We start from the raw sequence: 27,275 nt of genomic DNA, 5'->3' as shown, positions 1-27,275 counted from the left end.
ACCGCCCAGAAATAGGAGCCCCGCAAAGCGGAGCTCCGTCTATTTAAGTTGTGAAGAAAATGTTTTGGAAAAGAAACACATGTAGTGCGGTGGAACCATGGTAAAAATAAATTAAATTGCAAACATTGTCAAACTCCGGTTAAGTAGGTGACCGAAAGAACTGGTCACTCTACAATCTCAATAGTAGTACGATGCGGCTAAACGTAGGCCGCCTTATTGAAGAACGTATCGCAATGACAATCCGGCTAATCGTCGACCCGCCGCATTTCAAAACGCCCCTGTTTTTGAAAACGGCTAGCCGTAATGTAATACGGCGGATTATACGATCTGACTACGACATAAACACACGGTCCGATTTAAACGTTTAAATATACCTATTGCTATTAAACTCATAGACTATTGTGTATGTAATTAATAGCCTGCTTACAGATCTACTAGAATGATATAATTACACTCGCAGATTCACCTCCGGGAAATACAATGCAGTAGGTATAGGTAATCACTGCGTGTGATCGGTGTGATTAACAATCATCGGTGATGACTTACACAATTGACGGTTTTCCTTCAAGGACTTAACAACAAAATTGTATGTACATAACGTTCTTCCTACCTAAGGAAAAGTCTTCAACGACCATCATTGAAGAACGCGGTTCTGGCCTCAGCTGACCAATTTAAAATTCCTAACAAAATATATATTGTAATATATTTAATAGTCCTACGCTTTGGTTTAATTTTGGTTTGGTTTAGAAACAGAAAAAGTGGCGCAAACATTTACGAGTACCTTCCTAAATAACTCCCATAGATACCTAATTATAGACACCATTTGGGGCCTGTTTCACGTCAATACGTGACATTTTATATGTTGCAGACGATTCGTTTGATTATGTAATTAGCTTTCGCCCGTGATTTCGTCCGCGTAGAAATCATTTGGTTGACTCTACCAGTCCTTCCACCCCTGCCTACTGATCTGCCGTCAGAAAGTTTTCAAAATTGCAAAATTCCCATATTGAAATTCGGAAAATTCTCATATTTTTGTATATTGTACATTATTAAAGATTTATCAGCATTCAAAGGAATATTTATTCCCTCACCATTGTACCGCGATAAAGTAAACGATAAATTATTAATTTGATCCAATACAATACCACAAGTAGGTACCTACCACAACCACATAGCACAGACGACTAAATAATACAGACTCGTAATTTCCATTAAAGCATGCATTACTTATTAACATCTCTGTAGATATCAATGACTAGAAGGGCTATCATATATACAATGTTTTCCATTAAGCCAAATCTCAGTAGGTAGGTACAGTCAGAACCAAAAGTAGCGGATCGGACTATTCATCAAAAATGTTTGTTAACGTTCCTTAATAACTTAACAAAAATAAATATGGCTCTATACGGCCCTACACACTCTTAACCGCAAACTGTAAAGATACATCACTATTTGGAAAAGTATTCCAAGATGGCAGATACTTTTGGTGCGTTGTTTTATCCTCTACTATTGATGCTGGCTGTACTATCAATATTTTTTTTAACAGTTAACTATTTTAAATTTCTAGGAAGCTCGCAGTTTGTGTTCGACTGTCTTTGTTATTTAATAGTCTGCACATAGTAACATACAGGTTAATGTAATTAATTTAATATGCAATGTATCAGTCAGTTAACCATCTATGTAGTATAGTATTGTACCTACGAGTACGTAGGTCGGTATCTTGGTACAGCATGTCCAGACAACCAGACTAGGTATATCCAGACAAGTCAATTATCATCGTCGTAAATTAATAGGACTACTAGACTAAAATATTGTCATTTTCATTTCAATACCATAAAAAATGTTCAGTTTACTTAAGTTTTCCTATGGCTGTTAAGGCTAAGCTTGGCGGGGCAGTATCTCTTGCCCCGTCATTTATTTAATTAGGCACTACCAATACGAGGAAGGCAGACGAGTTCGTATCTAAGTATTTATTTTTATAAGGAAAACGGTATACCGCGCAGACGTTGCGCAGAATTGGGCCAAGAACATAAGATGCGAGGAAGAGAAAGGAGTGTGCGACCGAGTTAATACTATGCAATTTTGACAATTTTTGCAGCTAAAAAAAACATGACATGTACGAATAAATAGAGTTATTTGTTATAATTATTGTGTTATATATGTCGTAGGCCGATCGTAAGATCAGGCAGATCGTAATGTTCCTGTGTAATGTTTTGACGATAGTCACATTAAACCAATACATAGGTAGGATAGGTTCGTTAGGTTGCTTCAGATGCCCGAAGGGCAAACTGCCCAGAAATAGGAGCCCCGCGTAGCGGGGCTCTGTCGACTCAGGGAACGAGTCAAAGATTTTCACGTTTCACGATATGCCTAGGAATTTCACGATATGCCTGATCATACGATCGGCCGCCGACATATATATGAATTATTGTGTTATATACAGAATTAATGTTTATTTAAACATTTTTAATATAGGTATGATTTTGTGTTTTTTTAGTATCCTAAACTGACAAACATCTTGTAACTCTTGTAAGTCAGTTACTCTCTTACAATACGGCATCGATTTTTTTTAATTAAATTTCCTTTTAATTTTTTTTTCAATGTTCAACCGTTAGTCTTTAGCGTAGGTATATTTAAGATCATATCAAAAAGAATATACCTAGCTGTAATAAATTGGTGGCCCTCTTAAATGCCCCCTGTCGAAAAACGCCGTCTCACTGTAGCAAAAAAACAAATTGAGAAATTCCTCCTTTATTTGTTTATAATTGGCAGTTTTGAATTGACTCTGTAATATTTTAATTAGAACAGTTAAAAACTTCGTAAAACATGTTATAAAATTAAAACTAGAATTAAAGGAATTTATTAATTTGTATGTCTTTCCCATCACGGAACAATGGTGTTCCGGACCTTTGGGAGGCGTGCGCGGAGCCGAAGCCAACACGTAGAGGCCCTTTTGACACTTTAATGAAATGTAAGGGGTACACCGAGCGGATGCTGCCCTTACCCGTGTCATGGGACGCACGCAGAGGCAGCACCCGCCAGGGTGTAAGGGCTATGGAGAGTTGATGGAATCTAAAATGAACTAGGTTATTGGGTGAAAGCGATGGACTAAGTACTGAGCTATGGGGTAAAAAACCGGACGCCTGCCTAATAAAACGGTATGCAATTTTATTTCCGGCAGACGGTGACTCGCCCTCACAAGATGGGCCCCCACAAAAAGCGACATCTAGGATGGCTCAAGGGCAACACCGGTGTGAGCGGCTCAGGGGTGTCGAGAGGTGTGCGCCGCTTTCTACCCAGTGGCTGTTAACAGCCACTGTGCCAACTCGCGTCTTATGCATATTTCACTTCCACCCCTGGAGCTTATAGTTCTAACGACTCCACTCTGGCCGGCTGGCTAAGGCAAGCCAGAGGCAGAGAATACTGTCCCACCCACTCTCCTTGCGGATAACAGAACTCCCCAGGAGCACTCGGGTACGTGAGGTCGCTAATCCCCAACAGCTCGCCACAAGCTGCCCTGCGTTGACTGATTGCACTGATAAAACCAGCGGGCGATGGGGTCGTCACATCCCTACGCCTTTATTAATTTAATTGTTATTATGTCTAATAAAAAAATACTACATACAACGAAATATATTTTTAGAACAATGTTTAATCTCCATAAGGATGAGGATATTACTGTCAAAGCATGTTTTCAAGCTCGACAGTTTATCATACGGTCAACGACCATTTTAATTGGTATGTAAATGACTTAGGTAGGTCATTAGTGTCATTACAATGTAGACATGTGCTTAGAGTTTAAAGCTACACCGTTAAGTACAAAACACGGAATCCTTGACATACCTATATATATATCTAAAGACGGGCTTTAGGTACGTATTCGGGTATAGGCCAAAGGTATGGCGCCATCGCTCGAAAAGATACCTTTACCCTATACCATACCTTTGGCCTATGCTCGTGTAGATGGCGACATTTTTTCACATTTAACCAATTTTATACGTATCAGTGAAAGAACAAAGATCAAAATCAAATGGAGTTCTAAAAGTTTTAACCAGTTGTCGAAAGATGGCAGTAAATTTACTGTGGCTACAAAAATTACTTTGATAATACCGCCTCTATATTAAATTCTCTTTGGTACAACATAGGACAATAACCTTTAAAAGGGTAACAAAAAATAATGAATGAACAAGTTACCTACTATTTTAATGAGTCTTGAAATATTTGATCAACATATTGTTTATGTCGCATTTTGGTTATTATTGTCAACATGTAACTGGAAGTAATCAGGAAAAATCCCCTTTTCCTCGTCACGGATTAACGTGAATGAACAAGATTTGAGATCTTGTACAAATAACACATTTAGGAAGCGTCGAGATGAGTTGAACAAAATAAATGACCATCATTATGTGTGTCAATGTCATGTAAACATTTAACAAAGCTTCGAATTGACAACGGAAAGAAGAAAGCCTTCGAAACGGCTAGGGCGATTTGGGTACGGTTTTCGATACAGGATATGTAGATGGATTCTTAGCTATGTTTTAATATAGGTAATAGAGTGCGCTGTTATCATTATGTAACATGTTTTCAATTTTAAATTTAGAGTTATGAATATGATGCAAGCAAGTTTTGATGATATTATTTATCAATATCATGCTTACGTTTTGTATACAACTAATTCACAAAAAAAATCAAAATAGATTTTCTTGGCTTCAGAATGATAAATCAAAACAGATATACGATTTTACTAATAGTATAGACTCGAGAAAGTGTCAGGCCCAGTTTCGTAATGAAAGCGCCACTGAAAATAGCGATTGGTTGTGTAATTGTTTACCTATTTGACTGTGTCAAATATTTCTGTTTCATCTTCATGATAAATAATCTACAAGTAGACCGGACCAGTCACAATTCTGAGCTAAATAAACATTGTGCCTGCATACTTTACGGCATCTATGTACATTTCAAACATGAAACATATACGAACACTTTACTACAATGTAAAATATTTGGTCACTTGGTCTTATTATATTCATGTAAAATTATGATACCACGTCGCTGGGCCAATATTACAGGGTTCTATGTTACATTTTCAAGATAGTTGAAATTCGACTTAATGTCACTATGACAATGTTCAAATTTCAGTTCGATAAAAGTGAAACATAGAACCCTGTAATATTGGGCCAGCGACATTGCAATCACATTTGCAAGAATTGCAAGTGATTGTCATGTCGGTCAACAGTCAATAATAATATTGAACTCGGCCTGGGTTCTACATCTGTGTCTGGGTATAATAAACTACAACAAACGGAGCGTGGGCAATGCATAAATGTCTCAAAATCGTCGCTATTTCATGTGTTATCTACTATTTTATTTTAAACTAGAAGAGTTAATGATTTCTACGGAATTCAAAGAGTGGTCTATATTTAATAAATAGTGACCTCACAAAAATGCCTACCAGTCCTACCGAAATTCTAATCTAAGATTCCTTAGCTCTCAAATCTGTAAGAAGTATACGTAATTGAAGATCACATTTATGCTGGATCGCGAAACGTTTAGACAAGCATAATAAACTGTTAAACATTTTAGAAAATGAGATCAATGTCGGCTCTGTTTAGGTTTAGGTTAATGGTTAGTATCGGTCTATTTGCGGAAATCACACTGAAGGGGCTACATATATCTACTAGTCGCGGGACACTCTGCTATCTTGCTACTAAGAGCGACAGGAAAATAACTTCCCTCTCAGCAAAAACTGTCCGGCGACCGGATAAACATAATACCAAGGACCATAACCAATAGTAGGCTAGTCCGTGATAATACTATTAATTTAATGCGGATCCACACCAGTCCCGTAGCGAAGTCCCTCTCGCACACCGTAGCGATTGCTGATCGACATCAAGTGAAGGATTATTACACGTATCCTTTTTCAGGACACTCGAAAAGAGACAAAGAAAAGTCTATGTTGTTTCACTGTCCCTCTTAGTAGCAAGATAAAGGGTCCGGCGAGAGAATAGATCTTATATTAGTAACCATTAATATGAAAACAGGCTTAAGGAATTCTTATATCTATGATATACCTAAGCTTCTGAATCTATAAATAACGACATATAATAATATGAAGTAAGATTTATGATCGCTTTATGTTGTTCCTGTTAGAGGCCTGTTTTAAAAACAAACAGTGGACCCATGAAAATTCCGACAAACACAAGCTAACATTCGAAACAATGGTATCGACATTTCCTCTGCAATGTTTCTCCTATTGGTTTGCGGTTAAACTGAGTGCTCTGCGTACGGGTCTGAAAACTCCTAATGTTCTAACGTCAATTTATAGTTATGGGTTCAATTGCTAATGATTTTAGGCAGGCGTTTCAATTTAATGCTCGAGTTTTTGTATCGAGTGCTTACTTAGACAGATCAGGCGGGAAGAAGTTGATAAATGGCGAGAGAAAATTGAAGAAATTTGTACTTTATGTAATTTTATTTTAAGTTCAAATTTCTTCAATAAAATATCTCGAGTTTTCAACTTCTTCCCGATGTAGAAGAAAATTTTACATGCCATTTTTAAAGCTTAAACTTTATATTTAACCAGGCGTGGCTCACTCCGCGATTTCGTCGCTTTGCTACAGGTAGCTAAAAGTACATCCGTTCCACATCAATTTTGGGGAAAGCCATAAGCCGCGCGTGGTGCTGTCGCCACCTAGCGGCCATATCTGTGCTGATCGTAACAGACGCGTTTTGTTTAGAGAGTGCAGAGTCTTCTGTACCTAGTACTATTATTTATTCTGTGATTTAACTTAAAGGGAAACTTATTTAACAAATTGAACACACGCACACGTGTCTGTCTTTAAAGTAGGGGATATCCCGAGTGCTGAGGATTAAGTGAAAGGGCAATGCTATAAATAAATAACTAAAAGTGTTTCATTTATATTTTATTTGGTTTGGTTTTATTGGTTTTTGGCTTGGTTAGTATATTGGTGCACTTACCTACTGAATGTAAAAGCCGGTAGCTTATAATGCGGAAATATAAAAACATATATAGGTATAGCCTTGATCAAATATACGGACGAAAATATATTATAGTGACTGGAATATAAAAAAATAGTTTAGTAAACCCTAGTAACATGCCAATTCTGATGTAATTATTTGTTAAGGTATTGATTTTGTTACAACCGATATAACCTATCCCCCTTATTCATAAACGCGCTACAAACCTCAATTAGCTGATAATCGTTTGTCCTTATCTGTCATTTTGACTTATGTATTTGTAAGAAAGCGATAAAACATAATTTAACTAAATCAGGCCCGTAAAGTTTTATGAATAAGGGGCTATGCATAAATATTACGTCATTTCAAATTTGAGGGGGGGTTGGTTTGGACATCGGATGATGGTAGCATGACGTAGGAGGAAACGGGGTCATTCGAAGTATGATTTTTGGATGATTTTAGGGGGGGTAAAAATCGTCAAAAATAGATGACGTAATCATGCTAATTGGTACAGTCACCTGCAATAATATGGTACACAACGAAGGCCGCAAAAATATGTGACACGCTCTTATGGCTCTACAAATAATCTCGTGTCAGATATTTTTGCTGCCTTCGTTGTGTAACATATTATTGCAGGTGACTGTACGCGTAACGCAATGCAAGTCGTGTAATAAGGCATCTCGCTCGCACTTAATGGTGCGCGTTTGAGATGCACTACGAGTCGAGTCAAGGTCGTATCATAATAAAATCAAAACTTTAACAAATTGTTTCTTCAGAATCGGCCTCTAATTAGTTGCAGTTGGGTCATAAACATTTTATTCTATGCTTTACTCATTCACTCTTTCCTGTAGACATCGCAAAGTTACGAGAACTAAAAGCATTTTTTAAGCTGCACCCGTACAGGCGAGATACATTTTTCACTACTTGAGACTCAAATAAGAAAAACGTGATATATTACCCGGGCCGTTAACTTATTTATTTTATTGTATTGCCCACAGAAGAGACCTTTTTCTGAAATGTGTTTGACCCAGTTGCAGCATGATATTAACAGCCCATCAACGTGCACACTAACGCCACTGCTAAATAATCGTGATTATTTAAATTTAACGAAAGATATTTAAAGAAAGGGGGCCGCTAATACGTACTGTTTTTTGTATTTAAGACATTTAAGTACGTTTTGAATACATCAGACTAGTTCTTATGTTGCTGGATTTGTCGATTCTATGAACTCAAAACAAAAACGGCCGTTTTAACTTTGGACGCATAGATTGACGAATCCAGCAACATAAAAACTAGTCTGATGTATTCAAATTTCAAAAGGTACTTAAATACAAATTACAGTACGTAGCGGCCCCCTTTTTAAAAATATTTTTCGTTTAAGTTAAATACGATTATTTAGCAGTGGCGCTAGTGTGCACGTTGATGGGCTCTTAAATTTAATGAACAGAATGTGCCTACAGGCTACAGGTGAGAATTGACCGTAACAGACTTATTGATGGATGACTCATCTGCCCATTAAGAGCGCTCTTACAAGAAAAGTCGAAATAATGCAAAATTGATGATACTAGTCGACGAAATTCAGGACTTTGCGCTCATCATTAGAAACAATGAGTACTTGTTCCAGTAAAAGCGTCTACTTATCTTTATAAATATCGTTGTAAATATTAGAAAAAGGACTTATTAAATTAGTAATGATTTTTTTTCTGATGGTCGTTTCCGAAAAACCCCGTGAAGCACTGAATGGCGAGCTCTTATTTGGAAATGTTGAGAATTTTACTCTGCTAAACCTGGCTATTTTGTATTACTAATACCCTGTACTTTAGGCATATCAAACTATATTTTTCCTACATACCTTTGAGAAAGAGAAAATCAAAGTAAAACGAACTCGATTTTCTCTCCGAAACAAGTGTCAATTCCTACGAAAATCTACTTAATATCGAAGTCATTTTCATACTCAAGCAATCTGCAACGTTTGCTTATACTGTTGGTATACATTAGTGTTTATGAAATTCTACTATAATTTTTTGGCAATTTTTTGAAAACTACTCTATATTACCGATGACGCGCGCTGCGCCAGCTCAGTGCCGCGGCAGAGCTTGTAGAGGCAGGACGTGTGTCGGTCGGCTCCGCACATTTTCAACGGCGACGACGAGGTTTTTTATCATTGTGTGCGGCGGGCGCCGTGTAAAACGCTATACTGTGTGCGTGTAAACCGCAACGAGAGACTTTGATCCTAGCACTGTTTTTATAGTATTATAATTTATAATGGTACAGTATAATAAACTACCGGACAGGATTAAAAATATTTGAAACGATCTGACATTCTATATGTATTTATTTGACTCAAGATAGTACTCAGGGTCTGATGATGGAGCCGGAAGGTGGTCACCGGTACCAATCAACCATGCAACTAAACCACTTCGTGTTTAGGCTCGTTTTATTCATCTCAACAAGATCTTTGACACAAGATAGTACTCAGGGTCTGATGATGGAGCCGGAAGGTGGTCACCAGTACCAATCAACAATGCAACTAAACCACTTCGTGTTTAGGCTCGTTTTATTCGTCTCAACAAGATCTTTGACTTAAGATAGTACTCAGGGTTTGATGATGGAGCCGGAAGGTGGTCACCGGTACCAATCAACCATGCAACTAAACCACTTCGTGTTTGGGCTCGTTTGATTCGTCTCAACAAGATCTTTGGCACAAGATAATACTCAGGGTCTGATGATGGAGCCGGAAGGTGGTCACCGGTACCAATCAACCATGCAACTAAACCACTTCGTGTTTAGGCTCGTTTGATTCGTCTCAACAAGATCTTTGACACAAGATAGTACTCAGGGTCTGATGATGGAGCCGGCAGGTGGTCACCGGTACCAATCAACCATGCCACTAAACCACTTCGTGTTTAGGCTCGTTTTATTCGTTTCTATAAGATCTTTGACACAAGATAGTACTCAGGGTCTGATGTTGGAGCCGGAAGGTGGTCACCGGTACCAATCAACCATGCAACTAAACCACTTCGTGTTTAGGCTCGTTTGATTCGTCTCAACAAGACCTTGGACACAAGATAGTACTCAGGATCTGATGATGGAGCTGGAAGGTGGCCACGGGTACCAGTCTACCATGTAACTGAACCACTTCGTGTTTGGGCTCGTTTGATTTGTCGCAACAAGATCTTTGACACAAGGCAGTACTGAGGGTCTGATGATGGATCCGGAAGGTGGTGACCGGTACCAATCAACCATGCAACTAAACCACTTCGTGTTTGGCTTCGTTCGATTTGTCGCAACAAGATCTTTGACACAAGTTAGTACTCAGGGTCTGATGATGGAGCTGGACTGTGGCCACGGGTACCAGTCTACCATGTAACTGAACCACTTCGTGTTTGGGCTCGTTTGATTTGTCGCAACAAGATCTTTGACACAAGGTAGTACTCAGGGTCTGATGATGGATCCGGAAGGTGGTCACCGGTACCAATCAACCATGCAACTACACCACTTCGTGTTTGGCTTCGTTCGATTCGTCGCAACAAGATCTTTGACACAAGTTAGTACTCAGGGTCTGATGATGGAGCTGGACTGTGGCCACGGGTACCAGTCTACCATGTAACTGAACCACTTCGTGTTTGGGCTCGTTTGATTCGTCGCAATAAGATGTTTGACACAAGATACTACTCAGGGTCTGATGATGGAGCTGATGATGATAGACAGGTACCCGTCGCCACCTTCGCGCTCCATCATCAGACTCTGAGTACTAGTACTAGTGTCAAAGATCTTGTTGAGACGAATCAAACGATCCTAAACACGATGTGGTTTAGTTGCATGGTTGATTGGTAATGGTACCTTCCAGCTCCATCGTCAGACCCTGAGTACTGTCTTGTGTCAAAGATCTTGTTGAGACGAATCAAACGAGCCCAAACACGAAGTTGTTTAGTTACATGATAGACTGGTACCCGTGGCCACCTTCCAGCTCCATCATCAGACCCTGTGTATCTTCAGTGTCAAAGATCTTGTTGAGACGAATCAAATGAGCCTAATCATGTTACTACTATCCGTGACCACTTTAATCATCATCAGATCCTCAGTACCAGTTCGTTTTTAAACCCTCGTTGATACAAACTTTACAACCTATAGGTACCAAATGCAAATATGAAACATGTAAATAAGCGAGTAGGTACCTATAATTTCTTTCGAGTAATATACCTTCATAAGTACGAGTATGGGGCTATTCATAAATTACGTCGTTTCAAATGGGAGGAGTGGGGGGGGGGTCTGGACATCGGATGATGGTAACATGACGTAGGAGGAAACAGATTCATCCGAAGCTTGATTTTTGGATGATTTGAGGGTGGGGGGGGTCAAAAATCGTCAAAAATAGATGACGTAATTTATGAACAGCCCCTATGTACATTTGCACTGCATTTAGTATTTTCGTACTTACCAAATAACAGTTTTAGAACTTTAAAAGTTAAGTACAGTTAGTGTTGTTATGGTTGATTTCAATATGCTTCGCGAAGGATCAAGAATGTTTAATCCATCATTGTAGTGCGAGTGTGGTAGAAGGGATCGGCATACTGAGCTCGCACGGCCTGCCGCAGCGCGTAAAATACCTAAACTCGCTCAACGCCGAAATGTAATAGCGCTCTTAAAAGGCAACAAAGAAAACTCTAAAATTGGAACTAATCGAAGCGTTGTTTCTAGGTTTCTTATGTTGTATACTGAAAATTAGCCTATAGGCATAGGTCTAATAACTAAAAAAAAACTGGAAGGAAGGGGCGCTGTGGTTAGTATACATCGCATTCTATAAAAATATTTATTATTTTATTCGATTCCTGGATTCGAATCCAGGACCTTCGGCTTCATAACCAGGGTCACTACACTCACTACCCACTAGGCCAGACCGGCCGGCCGGCAAGAGGAAAATAGGACTAAGGTTGTAATATGGAGAGGCGATTTCGCGAAGTTGTCCACTTTTGGATATATCCACACCCACAGTGACATGCACCTAAGTTCTTTATAGATATGACCCCATTAATTAGAGCCCCTTTGGTGACCCATTTACAAATATATATATTGATCGTTATGTACACAAGTAGGATATATATGCTCTTGTTCTTATTGGCTATGTACACGACAACAATGACGTAGTATGGTGCTCCCGGGACACATAAATTATTTGACAGTTAACATGGAACAAATTATAAGCCGATGGTATGAAAATTAGACATGGAGTTTTTATAATTAAATATGCATAAATTAGCAATCTTACACGCTACATGGTGTGGACTCACTCTAACCTAAAAAATAGTTTTCATGAGAAAATTCTTCAAAATATTTAACAGCTATCAGCAATGTGTCATCAGATATGCAAGTTGCGGAAAGTTTCCAAAAAGTTGGAAAAAAGCTCTCGGAAACTTGTGGAACTTTCCATTTTGGAAAATGTATGAAAGTAAAGATATAATTGACTAAGTATTTTTTTACGCTTAGGTAATTAAAATTAAAGGGTTGTCAAAATTGAAGTCTTTATCTTATCTGTGGTGCCAACCCTAGTAATTGCTCGAAGCAATGCTGAGCCGAACGGAGCTGAGTTTACCCGAAGCCAGGAGTGTCTCCCCACTGTACATACATAACTTCAACTCGCTTGTGGCGGTGGGTTCGTGAGTCTTATTAAAAGTTATAATTACTTTTGTATACGTCATAATTGTCAGCGTGGTAATGCGTGACTTGGTGGGGGACCACCAAGTACCATCGCCCACAATGTTAACTGTCTATCGGCAAACCTTATTACAAAAGGCATAAGGTCTACCGACGGACAGTTAACAGTGTTGCTGTTTGTACCGTTGTTTTTTGCAAGACTCACCTTTTTTACTCGTTTCACCAAACTAGTTAGTCCTTGCTAATATCTCGTGGGTGTCGGACGACTCTCGAATACTCCAACATCTTTGCGTAAACATGATCGTCCTTTGTCATTTTTGTGACCAAAACGTGTTATCGGTGAATGGACGTTAAATCTATGAATGAAATGTTCGTCTCACTGTTGAATGTGACTTGTGTTATGTGTAGCAAAAAATAAGACACAAGAAGCATAAAAGTAGTTAGTTTTTGGTTTATTATCTGACCATGAGCCATGACCAAAACCCATGTCATGGTGAATTAGAGGTTGGATTTTATTGTGCTTTGTGTCGCTACATAGTGTGATTGAACAGTCATTGCGTCCGTTCTGTGATTGTGTTGTGGGAGGAATTTTAATTTAATGTTTACATCTGGGTACTTGAAGTTAGCGGATGACTTTAATATTGCTTATAGGTACTACTTCAAATCTTAATTAGAATTGTGATTTCCAACGAATAATCACGAATTTCTTTTAAAGTCACGCAGTATTCCGACAACATTTTTCCGAGGATTTTCCTTAGTCAGTTAAAACTTATTGTTTTACGATTAACATTGGTTAATCAGCACGTCGTTAACATCAGGATATTGTTGCGTTAACGGCTTACTAAAACCTACAAAGTTATTAATCGCTTCTACACGACTCCAAAAATCTTACTCGTTTCGCGTCACGCATTATTGATGACCACTGTTATCTCTAAAATTAGTGGTTATTCTTAGCTCATACACGTTAACGCAATCTTGATTCGATGTTCCCTTTATACACCGCAAGTGGAATTCCCTGATTGAGTAACCGAGACCGAGACAGCCTCTTAACACCATTGCGAAGCCGGCTCACCTGTCGCCAGCACCTACGTCGCGTTTAGTCGTTTAGAGAATTAATACAAAATAAATGACTGTCGCCTCGTTAGTTAAAATTGGAGAAACCAAACAAATGACAGTCGCGTGCTAGCAGCGCCCGAGGATGTACACAATAGTGTTGTTGGTGTTAATCGCGCAGACTGTAGCCGGTCGTGTAGAATGTGATATCGAAAACAGTGTGGACATATCGACAGGGAAACGTTTATCTAACGGGGACATTTTATACCAGAATGAAATTTACAATAGACACCAATATTACATCGATAACGAAACTTTACGTGAAAGAGGATGTGTTTGTTTGAAAAAAACTTGTATCAGAAAATGTTGTCCTGTGGGGCAGGGATACACCAAGAAGGCTTGTGTGGATGTGGCTGAACCGTTCGATCCCCCAATATGGAATGACCATGTACCACAGAGAGGGATGAACGTGTCCAGGTTCGGCCTGGTGTCCGGGATAGTGAAGTGTAGGGAGAATATGGTGAGACTGAAGATAAACGGAACAGTGAAGGGAGACTTTCGCCTATTGGTGGTGAGTTCTGTGCTACATTTAAGTAACCTAACAGAGTTGAGAAACAAGTTTCTGTTCTGAGGCAAACTTTCTTCACAGGGACATATCTTACTTTACTTATAGTAGTTTGAAGAAAACCTAAATTGAAATGTTTTGTTTGTTCTAGCAATAACTATAACAAGCTCGGTAAATATATATAGAATACCCTTGAGCCGATTCAACAAAAATACAGTGGCTTTAATATTGAGTAGGTATCAAGTAGCGTCATAACAACCATTTCATCTTTCACTTTAAAACATAACTAAAGGTCTATATCATTCATCGGCAACGATAACAATTTTTAGTCAATAATTTCATAGCATCTGCTAAAAGCCATAACAGTAAAGTGATCAGCAACTAGGCAGTAAAGTAAAAAACCGGCCAAGTGCGAGTCGGACTCGCAAACGAAGGGTTCCGTACCATTATCTATAAAACCGGTCACCCATCCAAGTACTGACCCCGCCCGACGTTGCTTAACTTCGGTCAAAAATCACATTTGTTGTATGGGAGCCCCACTTAAATCTTTATTTTATTCTGTTTTTAGTATTTGTTGTTATAGCGGCAACAGAAATACATCATCTGTGAAAATTTCAACTGTCTAGCTATCACGGTTCGTGAGATACAGCCTGGTGACAGACAGACGGACGGTCGGACGGACGGACGGACAGCGGAGTCTTAGTAATAGGGTCCCGTTTTACCCTTTGGGTACGGAACCCTAAAAATCTCGCGGCAATTGCAAGTATAAATAGAAGGCACTCATCCGTTGGTCAATCTATTTATCTATTCAACCATTTTTAGGGTTCCGTGCCCAAAGGGTAAAACGGGATTACTAAGACTCCGCTGTCCGTCCGTCCGTCCGTCTGTCACCAGGCAGTATCTCACGAACCGTGATAGCTAGACAGTTGAAATTTTCACAGATGATGTATTTCTGTTGCCGCTATAACAACAAATACTAAAAAGTACGGAACCCTCGGTGGGCGAGTCCGACTCGCACTTGTCCGGTTTTTTGCTCGACATAAGCACGTGTGCCTGATCCATGGTTTCGCAACAACTAATCGTGATCGTCGGGTATTTACTGCCGCCAAAGAGTATATTCCATCGCATGTACCATCGTTAAATTGATAACAGTAGAGCTTTATATAACAATTCGGATCCTCGTAAATCCGGTGATCCCTATGTAATCCTGACAGATTCGACAGTAACGCACTGCCTTGTCGTCACGAAATTTTGATATTAAGAGTGCCTTCGACATGAAGTACGTAATAATTTATTTCCTTAGTTTCATCAAAGTACCTATATGTCAATACATATAGTCTGACAAAAAAGAGTACAAATTAAAAAGTGGCAAACTGTAGTGACGTCCCGTTCTCTTATATAAATTGACTTGAAAGGGACGACACTACAGTATTGCCACTTTTTATTTTCTACTATTTTTTGTCAGACTGTACATACAATATTTCATTTATTTGCTAATTAAGTGATTTTCATAGCATACAAAAAATTTGCAGACGATAATCCGGAAATCTCTGTAATCCGTCAGCTGCTTGCCGCGGCCCGGCAAGGGTTTTGCCCGTCCGGATTAGCTTGGTAACCATGAGTAGCAAAACACGCAATAAAAAGCAACGCAATCAGTGACCACCATGGTCACGGCCGTGGCTATGGTTACACAGACGAACAAAAGGTTAAGGACTCTAATTGTACAAGTAAAATGATAATGACTAATAGATCAGCAATTATCTGCAAAACGATACAATTGTTAGCCCGGTCGTCAAATTTCCGGGCTGATAAGTTTCGAATGGCTACACATTCTTAAAGAATCGTAATGCGCACAGTCATTTTGTATGTTAAATAGAAAGTTATTAGATATGAAGTAACAGGAATTCTAACTTGGGTTTTGTATTGAATCTAATAATTAGTTAAAGATATCAATTAGTATACATGTCGTAGTCAGATCGTATAATCCGCCGTATTACATTACGGCTAGCCGTTTTCAAAAACAGGGGCGTTTTGAAATGCGGCGGTTCGACGATTAGCCGGATTGTCACTGCGATACGTTCTTCAATAAGGCGGCCTACGTTTAGCCGCATCGTACTACTATTTTAGATTGTAGAGTGACCAGTTCTTTCGGTCGCCTACGTAACCGGAGTTTGACAATGTTTGCAATTTAATTTATTTTTACCATGGTCCCACCGCACTACACGTGCTTCTTTTCCAAAACATTTCCTTCACAACTTAAATAGACAGAGCCCCGCAAGCGGGGCTCCTATTTCTGGGCGGTTTGCCCTTCGGGCATCTGAAGCTACCTAACGAACCTAACCTACTTACCTACCTACGCTTTTTTCCTCAAAGTGTAATGTTTTCACGGACGTCTCACTAAATCAATAGGTAGGTAGGTTAGGTTCGTTAGGTAGCTTCAGATGCCCGAAGGGCAAACCGTTCAGAAATAGGAGCCCCGCGAAGCGGGGCTCCGTCTAGTTAAGTTGCGAAGGAAATGTTATTTGAAAAGAAACAGTCCGACGAACTCCAGATTTGATGGACACCCCAGCGTTTGTCAGGCAGCGCCACAGGTGTTAAAAATGGGAACTAAAAACTGTCAAAGCGGCGGCTAATGACTCGCTGTATTACATTACGGCTAGCCGTGTTGAAGAACGTATGGTGCCGAATACATTCCGGCGGATTCTCATTCAGCCGCATTCAATCCGGCTAATCGTTAAACCGCCGCATTTCAAAACGCCCCTGTTTTTGAAAACGGCTAGCCGTAATGTAATACGGCGGATTATACGATCCGACTGCGACATACATATTTCCATAATATCTACACTCGTAATTCAAGTAACTAGGTACCTACTACTAAGTATAAAGAGTTTTGGTCAAAAATGATATCTTCTTTTTACCGAATATTCATTTAGGTAGGTACCTACGAATCGTGAAGCATGCTCAAACGAGCCAAAATTCAGTGAAGTATGTAATGGTAGGGGAGCCCAAGAGGGGATTTTTGTGTTTACTCGAGCGCGTCAGATTAAGATATGAATGATATCTTGCTACCCCGTGTAGTCTACCTTTACCCCTTTTATGTTGGAACTAACTTAATTACAACAATGATGTTGGCGTGTGCCTAATATACCTACATAGAGTTCATATATGTACCAACATAAACTCTGGCTATATAGAATAAGTCTTCCAAGACAGATGTCACATTTACATATAGGTCATTCTCTTGTAATCGTTTGCCTGTGCGGATGCATAATATATTTGGGAACTTTAATATGGTATTTCATTGAGTAGTCCACGGAATACCCAACATGGCAGCAGATCGTGTACTAAATTCGCTACTCTAGTTACCATTTTCCAAAAGTGTGCGCGTGTGATTTCGTAGATTTATTTTCATTTATTCGCGAGAAAACAAAAGATGGCAACTGCCATTCAGAATGTTTCTATTGAAAAATTATCCGGGATTCAAAATTATTCATCCTGGAAATTCATGATGCGGATGGTGCTCATCCACGACGATCTTTGGGATTGTGTGGACACGGCTAAAAATGAAAACGAAGACGCGAAGAAGCAGGAAAAGGCGCTCGCGAAAATCGCCTTGAACGTGAAGCCTTGTGTATTTCCACAAATTAGAAATGCTAAGACGGCTCGCGAAGCGTGGAGCAACCTGCAGAAGGCATACGAGGACCGAGGCTTGTCACGACGGCTCGGATTGCTTCGCACATTGTTTGCCACCAAATTAAGCGAATGTGCGAGTATGGAGGCATACGTGAACAAGGTCATGGATACATCGCAACAACTGAGCGACATCGGAGCGGCTTTGGAAGATGACTTCGTGGCCGTGATTTTACTCAGCGGTTTGACAAGCGATTACGACCCGTTGATTATGGCTCTAGAAAATTCGAATACGTCACTGTCAAGCGAAAATGTCAAATCGAAATTGCTTCTAGAAAATGCGAGACGCGATGAGAAAAGTGAAGATGCTAATACGGCTTTAGCAGCTCGGAAAGCACGCAAACCATCAATTAAGTGCTTCAGATGCAAAAAGAGTGGACATATCAAGAAGGATTGTCCTGACAACTCTGACGGCAAGAAGAGTGACCGGAAAAGCCAGGCGCACCTCACAGCGTTGGCCGCAGGAGTCAAGCATGACGTGTGGTACGTCGACAGCGGTGCGGCGCAGCATTTTTGCAATGATCGCAGCTTTTTATCAGATTTTACAACTGTAAAACCAAAGAAGGTCTTAATTGCCAATGGCGAAGCATTACCGACGGCTGGGAAAGGAACTGCGCAAGCTGTGTTAAAGGACAATAGTGTGAGATCGATAAGTAATGTGTACTTAGTCCCTAAATTGTCTGTAAATTTATTATCTGTTAGTGCGATGGATAAGAAAGGTTACGAAATTGTGTTTCGTTCTGGCAAGTGTACAGTCTATGACAATGGGGAGGTTTTGGCTACAGCTACCCTGAGAGATGGTATTTATGAACTCGATGCCATTGAAACTGTTTCTGTCTCGTGTAGTAAGCTATCCTCGCAGGCCATGTGTTCGTCTTTGTCTGTAGATACAGGTGACAGCAAAGCGGTGCCGGCACGTCAACTGAAGGATGACAGTCGTCCTGTTGCCGTGAGCGTGAAGCAAGCGCCGCAGTCCCCTGCTACTGGAAACCAGTCATCGCAACAAATTTGGCACCATCGTCTGGCGCATCTGAACACCCGAAGCATGGAGTTACTGCGAAAAGGTATGGTCACAGGTATTTCTTATGACAACAATAACTTTCAGTCGTGTGTTTCCTGTATCTTAGGTAAACAGACTAAGTTGCCATTTCCGAAGAAATCTGAGACCAGGGCCAAGGAAATCCTGGGAATAGTTCACAGTGACGTCATGGGGCCACTGCCATGCCCGTCCCTAGGTGGGAAAAGATATTTTCTGCTGTTCATTGATGACCTGTCACGAAAAACATTTGTTTATTTTCTTAGGAGGAAGGATGAGGTTTTCGAGATGTTTAAAGAATTCAAAACTCTCGTAGAAAACCAAACCAATAAGAAAATAAAAGTTCTTCGTAGTGACAATGGTGGTGAATATGTCAATTCTAATTTTCAGAAGTTCCTGAAACAGCATGGGATTCGACATCAGACCACGGTTCCAAGGTCATCAGCTCAGAACGGAGTCGCGGAACGCGCGATCAGAAGCGTTACGGAGAAAGCCAGATGCATGCTTCAGGAAGCAGGCTTGAAAAAGGAATTCTGGGCAGAAGCGGTCAACACCGCCGTCTACCTGAAGAATCGCTCTCCAACTAAGGCTGTGATGGGCAGTACACCGGAAGAAAAATGGACAGGTAAAAAGGAGAATCTGAGTTACCTACGCATTTTTGGTTGCCAAGCTTATGCCCTTCAGCACAAACGGGACAAACTGGATCCCAAAAGTAAGAAATATATTTTTGTCGGATACTGTGACGAGTCAAAGGGTTACAGATTGATAGATCCGGAGAATCCGAAAAATGTCATAAAAGCAAGAAATGTCACTTTTCTAGAACATGCTTTTTGGAATGACACTTCATCGGATGAGGATGACAGTTCACGTTATACTCAGATTAGTTTGTTTCCGAACAATGTAACTGTCGCCGATGATGTACAAGTGCAACCCGCCTTACCCGACTTACCCCAAGAGCCCGCAGAAATATCTAACGAAAACTGTCAAGATAACAGCGTCAATACGATAGATTATTCTGAGAGTAGTAGTGAGACCCCAGATGACCCTGCGGATGAGACGTATGTCCCAGGAGATTCCACACTGGAAGACTTCGAGAACTCTACGGACGAAACTAGTGAGTTTGAGTCGGCTAGTGTAGCACGCACTGTATGCAGTGACACGGGGGACCCTCAGACAGTTCGCGAGGCACTGAATGGCCCGGAAGCAAGTAAGTGGAAAGCCGCGATGGTGGAAGAGTATAAATCCTTCATCGATAATAAATGTTGGACTCTGACTGACCGCGATACGAAGCAACGGCCTGTAAAATGCAAGTGGATCTTTAAAAGAAAGCTTGGCCTCGACGGGGAAATACTGCGGTACAAAGCGCGCCTTGTTGCAAAAGGTTATACCCAGAAATACGGTATTGATTACGAAGAAACGTTCTCTCCTGTAGTACGATATTCTACTATACGTACGTTACTAGCTTTAGCAACGGAACATAACATGAATATCGAGCATCTGGATGTAAAAACGGCGTTTTTGAATGGAGATTTAAAAGAAACCGTTTTTATGGAGCAGCCAGAGGGCTACAAGATTAAAGGCCAAGAAGATAAAGTTTACAAGCTGAATAAGGCCATATACGGACTGAATCAAGCTTCGAAGTCTTGGTATGAGAAAATAAATGGCGTATTGACAAGCAAAATGAAATTCAAACGTTTATCTTCCGAACCTTGTGTTTATGTCAAGTCGAGCGGGAAAACTATGATTATAATTGCGCTCTATGTTGATGACATAATGCTATTTTCTTCAGCTGATTGCCGAGATACGGCAGGAATCAAAGAAGAATTAAAGAAGGCCTTCGAAATCAAAGATTTAGGGCCAGCACACCACATTCTTGGAATGAGGCTTTGCAGACAGAACAACGAAATAACTCTAGACCAGTCAAGCTATATTAAGAAGGTGCTAGAACGATTTCACATGTCAGATTGCAAACCTGCGCGAACACCTATGGAAACAGGTCTGAAGCTCGTGAAATCTACAAAGAAGGATTGTACACACGACTACAGAGGCCTGATAGGATGTTTGATGTACATAGCGGTATGTACGCGACCGGATATCGCGCACGCTGTCAGCTCGCTCAGCCAGTTCAACGACGCGTACGACGAGACTCACTGGAAGGCGGCGAAACGCGTTCTTCGCTATCTGAAAGGTACGCTTAATCATTGTTTAACTTTTCAGAAGTCAGGGTTAGATATCGTCGCGTATGCTGATGCCGATTTTGCGTCGAATGAGGTCGATCGTCGATCTTATACCGGTTACGTGTTTAAGATTGGAAATTCTACCATCTCTTGGGAGAGTAGAAAACAAAAGACAGTCGCTCTTTCAAGCACAGAGGCCGAATATATGTGTCTGTCAGATGCTTGTAAAGAGGCTCTTTTTCTACGCAAGTTTCTGTTCGAAATTTACGGGGTACAGTATAGGATTACGTTGTTTAATGATAATCAGTCTGCACTGAAGTTGTGCACTAATTCTATGTACCACGCCAGAACGAAACACATTGACGTAAGACATCATTTCATCAGGGAAATCGTTGAGGAAGGTACAGTTGTTTTAAAACACTTGTCTACTGATGAAATGGTGGCCGACGTTTTAACGAAACCGTTGGCAAAGGAAAAACATGATAAGTTTATGATAAATGACATGATGGTTCTAAGCAGTAGGTATACTTGCAGAAGTATAATTTGTTTTGGATCCGTTTCATTGTTTAGACTATTTACTGTTTATGTGTGACGGATACTTTGATAAATTTATACTTTTGCTATGTTTTTGCTGTTGTAATGTTTTATTATTTTAAGACAGCGGATGTGTCTTTGCTTAGATTGTTTAATGTGTTTAATGTGTGTAATGTGATTTACATGAGTTTATATTGGTTCAAGGGCCAGTGTTGGAACTAACTTAATTACAACAATGATGTTGGCGTGTGCCTAATATACCTACATAGAGTTCATATATGTACCAACATAAACTCTGGCTATATAGAATAAGTCTTCCAAGACAGATGTCACATTTACATATAGGTCATTCTCTTGTAATCGTTTGCCTGTGCGGATGCATAATATATTTGGGAACTTTAATATGGTATTTCATTGAGTAGTCCACGGAATACCCAACATTTTAGCCATCTATGTTGAGCCCTTGGTTGGTGGGGGGTTGGTGGGGGGTCGGTGGGAGGTTCAACAAATTGTTAAGCAGATTGTGGATTTGGTCATATTAGTCCAAATTAACGCTATAATTGTGCTATTACTAAATCTGATAATTATTTGCACGCATTTGCTTAATCTCACGGTTACAATGTAAAAATTAGGCGTAAACTTGTGTTCGTCAGATTAAGAAAATGCCTACAAACAAGTGTTATATTAAGTTATAGAAAAAATATAGCATCAAAGTGGACAAAAACGACAAAACCCACAAACTGCTTAACGATTTTTTAACCCTCCACCAACCTCCCGAAATTTAAAAAAAATCGTACTCGCTTTCCGGCACGCTGGAAAAAAAACTTTATATAACTTTTTTTTCTTCTTATCATCTAATATTTCGATTCCAATAGGTCTGTATTATGACGCTCGAGTAAATCCCGATTTAGCATCGTGGGCTCCCCTACTATAATGAGGCTGCGTATGCGGAGTTATTACAGAGTTTTCATAGCATCCTACGATCTCCATCCTTAAATAAGTTAAATAAATGTGTGTGTCTAGGTCTACTAATGCATGGCAGTGTTTAAGTTCGTGTAAATAAAGGAGGTACAAACGTATTTAATTTCCTATGTTGCGACTTTTTTCCGGCATTTAAAGGAGGCGGTTATTTTTCTGTGCATATTTTTGACCATTTGTCATAGAAAAGGAAACTCTTTTACCTGCAAATTTTCAGAAAATTCGCGTTTGTACGGGACAAACGGTAGACAATTTCATGGAATGCTTAATGCTTTTGCAGTATTGTGCAGCACTGTCCCATCAATAAGCCCCTCGACTTCTAATTCCAAACACTACCACACTACACTACTTAATACTAATCACAATACCTGTTCGATGTACTGATATATGTTAGCCAGAATATATCCCAATTTGCACGTATTAACTTTCCGGGCAAACTGCTTTGAGCTGCAGGGCGTCTGAGAACAGTTCCCCGTCGCATGGTAGTATTTCTTTCAAGAAAGAACCAAGAAGAAAGAGTATATGGAATTGAATTTGTAACGACATATGTAATTTTATTTATTATTAAATTGTTGATTTGTATTTTAAACATGACAAAGTTCTTTTGTTCATTTGAGATAGTTTTATCTTTATTTGACATTTTAATAGCAATTGCAAATTATTTACTTACATTGACATCGACTTTAATGTTAACAATTGTTAACTTGGTTTATATTCAATTGTTTGACATGTTTTTCTTTGTACATGACGATCCTTATTGTGAGAGAACCAATTCATTTTATTATTTTATAATGTAATTTTTGACGATCATGATGAAAAGATAAACATAATTTTGACGAATGTAGCAAATTTATAGTGTAATTTTCATCTTGACATAAAGAAATCTAAATCTAGATGATATGCACTTATTTAAAGCAAGCTAATTTAATATTTGTGTAGCTAATACTGGCATTTTGCAGGTAGTCGTAGTCCAATCCAAGAAATCAGATCATATTTTTATTTCTGCGTATCATTAGCACAATAAACTTGAGAAACAAACACAAGCCTTGTCCATTGTACAGACGCTAATTACACGATATGACCGGTAGTGGGATTGCCCAAGTCTCCAGTCATCTTTCCACTCGGTCAATCCTTTATCACTCCTGTAATTATTTTGTTTTTTTTTTTCATCGTCATCTCAATCAGCGTATATATGATCATGAAATAAATGACTATCACTAAGCCTCTGTGTTTTGGTCGACTGAGTTATCTGTCTATTGTTTGTTATCTTTGTAAGCCTTGGTTTTCGATTGACGCCGGTTCAAAATACCTAGGCGTTGTTTTACAGAAATTGCAAATGTTGTTTTCAGTGATTTTAAGTTTTTAAGTTTTAAGTTTTCCGGTACTCCGGTAGCCGTTTAAGAGCCCATCAACGTGCACACTAGCATCACAATCACGATTATTTAGCGGTGGCGCTACTGTGCACGTTGATGGACTCTTAAGAAGTGTAATACTCTTACGGAAGAAGAGGAGAGATTACTTACGGTAGATGTGGCTAGAGGCGCCTGCCTAACGTGCAATATGATTGATATGGTGGAAATATTCGCTGTCATCAAATGAAGTCTCGGTAGCTCAGTTGGCTCAAGTACTACGCAGCGTTGGTAGTCAACTGGACCTTAAACAATGTCCTAAGAATTCATTTAATTGTACTCGCGATGATCAAGTATTCACACATTGGATGACATGCCCTGTACCTAAAGTTGTGTAAAGGTTGACTCACGGTAGACCGGCTCGTGCCCGGGCCGAGGCGTCCAACATGTCATTTTCTATGATGGCTGATCGGTGGTCACGTACCTACGTGGTGCTTTCCATAGAAAACGACGCGCCGGAAGCTCCGGCCCGGCCCGAGCCCGGCGGTCTAGCGTGAGTCAACCTTAATAGTTAGCAGGCGGCTTAGCACGGTCGCGTTTTTATCCCTTGTCACCATGCCTGTCACGTTCTAACAAGTATGTAAGTGCGAAAGGGACGCGCATAGTGATAGTCGATAAAAATGGAACCGTGCTGAGCCCGCAGGACTGTTAAAATGCTCTTAACTTTGTATTAATATCGTACAGACTTCAACTTGATTTTCTTTCTCTCTTGATTTGAGTAGCTAGTTAATCTGAAAACGTTAACTTTACTCGTAAATTAACATGCAGCTGTAATTTTTATCAAACAGCATGAATTAATTAAGAAATAGCGTGTATGAGGCTACTGATGTGATGACGGAAAGTTTCCAAAATTGCGAAATATTCCGGGTGGAAAATTTTCGGAAACTTCAAAAATTTTTATGTAAAGAACGAAATTTTCCATTTCTAAAATGAAAACTTCCTTTGTCTTATGATTTTTTTTAGAAATTTCCAAGAACTTTTCCAACTTTCTGGAAATTTTCCGCAACTTGCAGATATACTAAACGACGGTAATCTGTAGACTCTGATGAAACTGCATCGGTAAACACGAGACCTCGTCGGACGCATTTGCAATGATTTTACAATACTATATTCATATCTGCATATCATAGACTTAATTATGGTAACTATGCTGTCTTCCTTGAATGTCCACTCACTTTTATATAAAACCTAGAATATTTCGCGTAAATTATCTATTATTTCGTTGTTTGATACATAGGTAAAGAAATAATCTAGGTCGAAACATATAATAACAATTCTGTGTTTTAAAATGCACTAAAAATATATGGAACTACGGGGAATGCTTGGACAAAGAAGTAGTATCGAAGGTTCTTTTTTATTAAGTACCTACGTGAAAATAATCATAATCATAATCATTTATTCATTGCATCGATCCAATAAGTTAAGTATAGTGCATATTAGGAGGAAGCTCTCATAATTCTTATATCAAGTTCATAGTGTAACATAAGTGTTGAATAATTTAACTTGAAATACTTTGAGATGGATTACGCTGGTAGATTGCGCAAAAAATCATTCACAGGCACACAATAAACCAAATTGATTCCTTTTTTAACGCCAGACCCTTCAATCCAACTCTTCATTTCAACATTTAATTAGACCCAAGCCTGATAATTGAAATAACTTGGTTGGTTATTTCAGGACGGAAGGCTGTTCATCCAAGTGCCAGGCAGTGTCAACCCCTGGCTGAAGCGGGAAACTGACGAGTACTGCATAGACAGCTTCATACAAGAACATGAGGATGGATCGACTAGTACCAAGCTGGACGCACTGGTGTGCTTCCCTCAAGATGAAGAAGATAGCTCGAATTACGTCGTCAGTTCCACTTGTAAGTTTCTTCCATTTTTATGTTAACTGGAACATTTTGATCAGAGGATCGCTTATACCTTTTCATACTTCTGTCCATTCTAGAAAGCTGATTTTTGGTAACTCTTAAAATTGTAAGCCGATGACTGTTAAAATTAAACCTAATTTTACGACACATCAAAGAACTGGGTAGTTTTTAGACGATTGGAGTCAAGTAGGTAAACAATCCTCTAATATAATGCTGCTGCAGAGGGTCATTTTCTGCCATTGATAATTTTAGAATTTGTTCCTCTTGTTGTAAAATAAAAGTAAATAATATAACACACGCAGAGTTCTGTTGTGATTCAAAAAAATACTTCAGTAAACCGCCACGTTCATACAAAAAAATTAACTGAGCCGTTTACTCCAGGTATGCTGATCTCGTCAGCGTTCTTCATCGTGACCATAGCGGTGTACGCGCTGCTGCCTGAGCTGCAGAACCTGCACGGACGGGTGCTGATGGTCTACCTCGCCTGCATGTGCGTGGGCTTCACCTTCCTGGCCGCCATGCAGATTATGATCACCGTCAATAACACCACGATCACGATCTGCATTGGACTCAGTAAGTGACTCTTAGGGCCAGTTGCACCAACCACAATTAACAGACTGATCAACGTCAGGTGCAGCAGAGAACTATGTAACTTTCCATACAATAAAATTTAGCGAAAGCTAAAACGGTGACAGACGGTTTGGTGCAACCGACCCTTACTCTGCCGTGTCATGCCTAACTCCGTTAACTCGAGTTACATGAGTTACGGATAACCAGTCTAAATCGTCTTAAAAACCATTAAAGATATATGTTCTAAAAGAAAATTTTGAAAATCTTCATTATTTACTGAGAAAAGCATATGACTAACTCATGTAACTTCATTTTTTTGCCGATGGCGTCAGGCACAACTCAGTTAACTCGAGTTGCATGACTGACACAACCAAAATATCACCATCGTTTCTTAAGTTGCCGGAGTTAGGCATGACTAGCCGAGCGCTTGGTTTATACGACAACAATATTGGTCAAGTAATACGTGTCACGTTTGATCACGCGTATGTCATGTAACTTGACTTACATGACTTCGTGTGACCACTATAGTATGGAAGAGTTGATCATGCGGAACCATTTAATTCGAATAAAATGAAAACTATTCAATTATGCGAAAAATAATTAAAGGCCTATTCTGTGACCATATTTCCTACATGTAGATAAGAAAAAATAAAAAAATTACGATGAACCGTTAACGATAACAGCATTTGAATCTTTAAAACTTTAAACGTAATTATCTCGAAACTCACCTTTTAAAGTTACATGAGATGCGCGTGACACG

The 27,275-nt window shown here is 39.6% G+C and overlaps 1 protein-coding gene across 5 annotated transcripts in view; it reads left to right on the top strand.

The window, feature by feature from the left end:
• The window catches only part of LOC134796171 (G-protein coupled receptor Mth2-like), a 61,241-nt gene that overhangs the window by 21,545 nt on the left and 12,421 nt on the right, over positions 1-27,275 (top strand). For 3 of the 5 annotated variants that reach the window (XM_063768150.1, XM_063768153.1, XM_063768148.1), the window contains exons 2-3: positions 25,753-25,939; positions 26,327-26,518. In XM_063768150.1, coding sequence (XP_063624220.1) covers positions 25,753-25,939; positions 26,327-26,518 — 379 coding nt within the window. Of the gene's footprint in view, positions 1-12,869; positions 14,258-25,752; positions 25,940-26,326; positions 26,519-27,275 lie in introns of those variants that run through there. The other 2 variants (XM_063768152.1, XM_063768151.1) reach the window with 1 other exon arrangement.

Source organism: Cydia splendana, chromosome 13 (genome assembly GCF_910591565.1).
Source record: "Cydia splendana chromosome 13, ilCydSple1.2, whole genome shotgun sequence".
Lineage (NCBI taxonomy): Eukaryota > Metazoa > Arthropoda > Insecta > Lepidoptera > Tortricidae > Cydia > Cydia splendana.
This window is presented reverse-complemented; position numbering and strand designations above follow the sequence as displayed.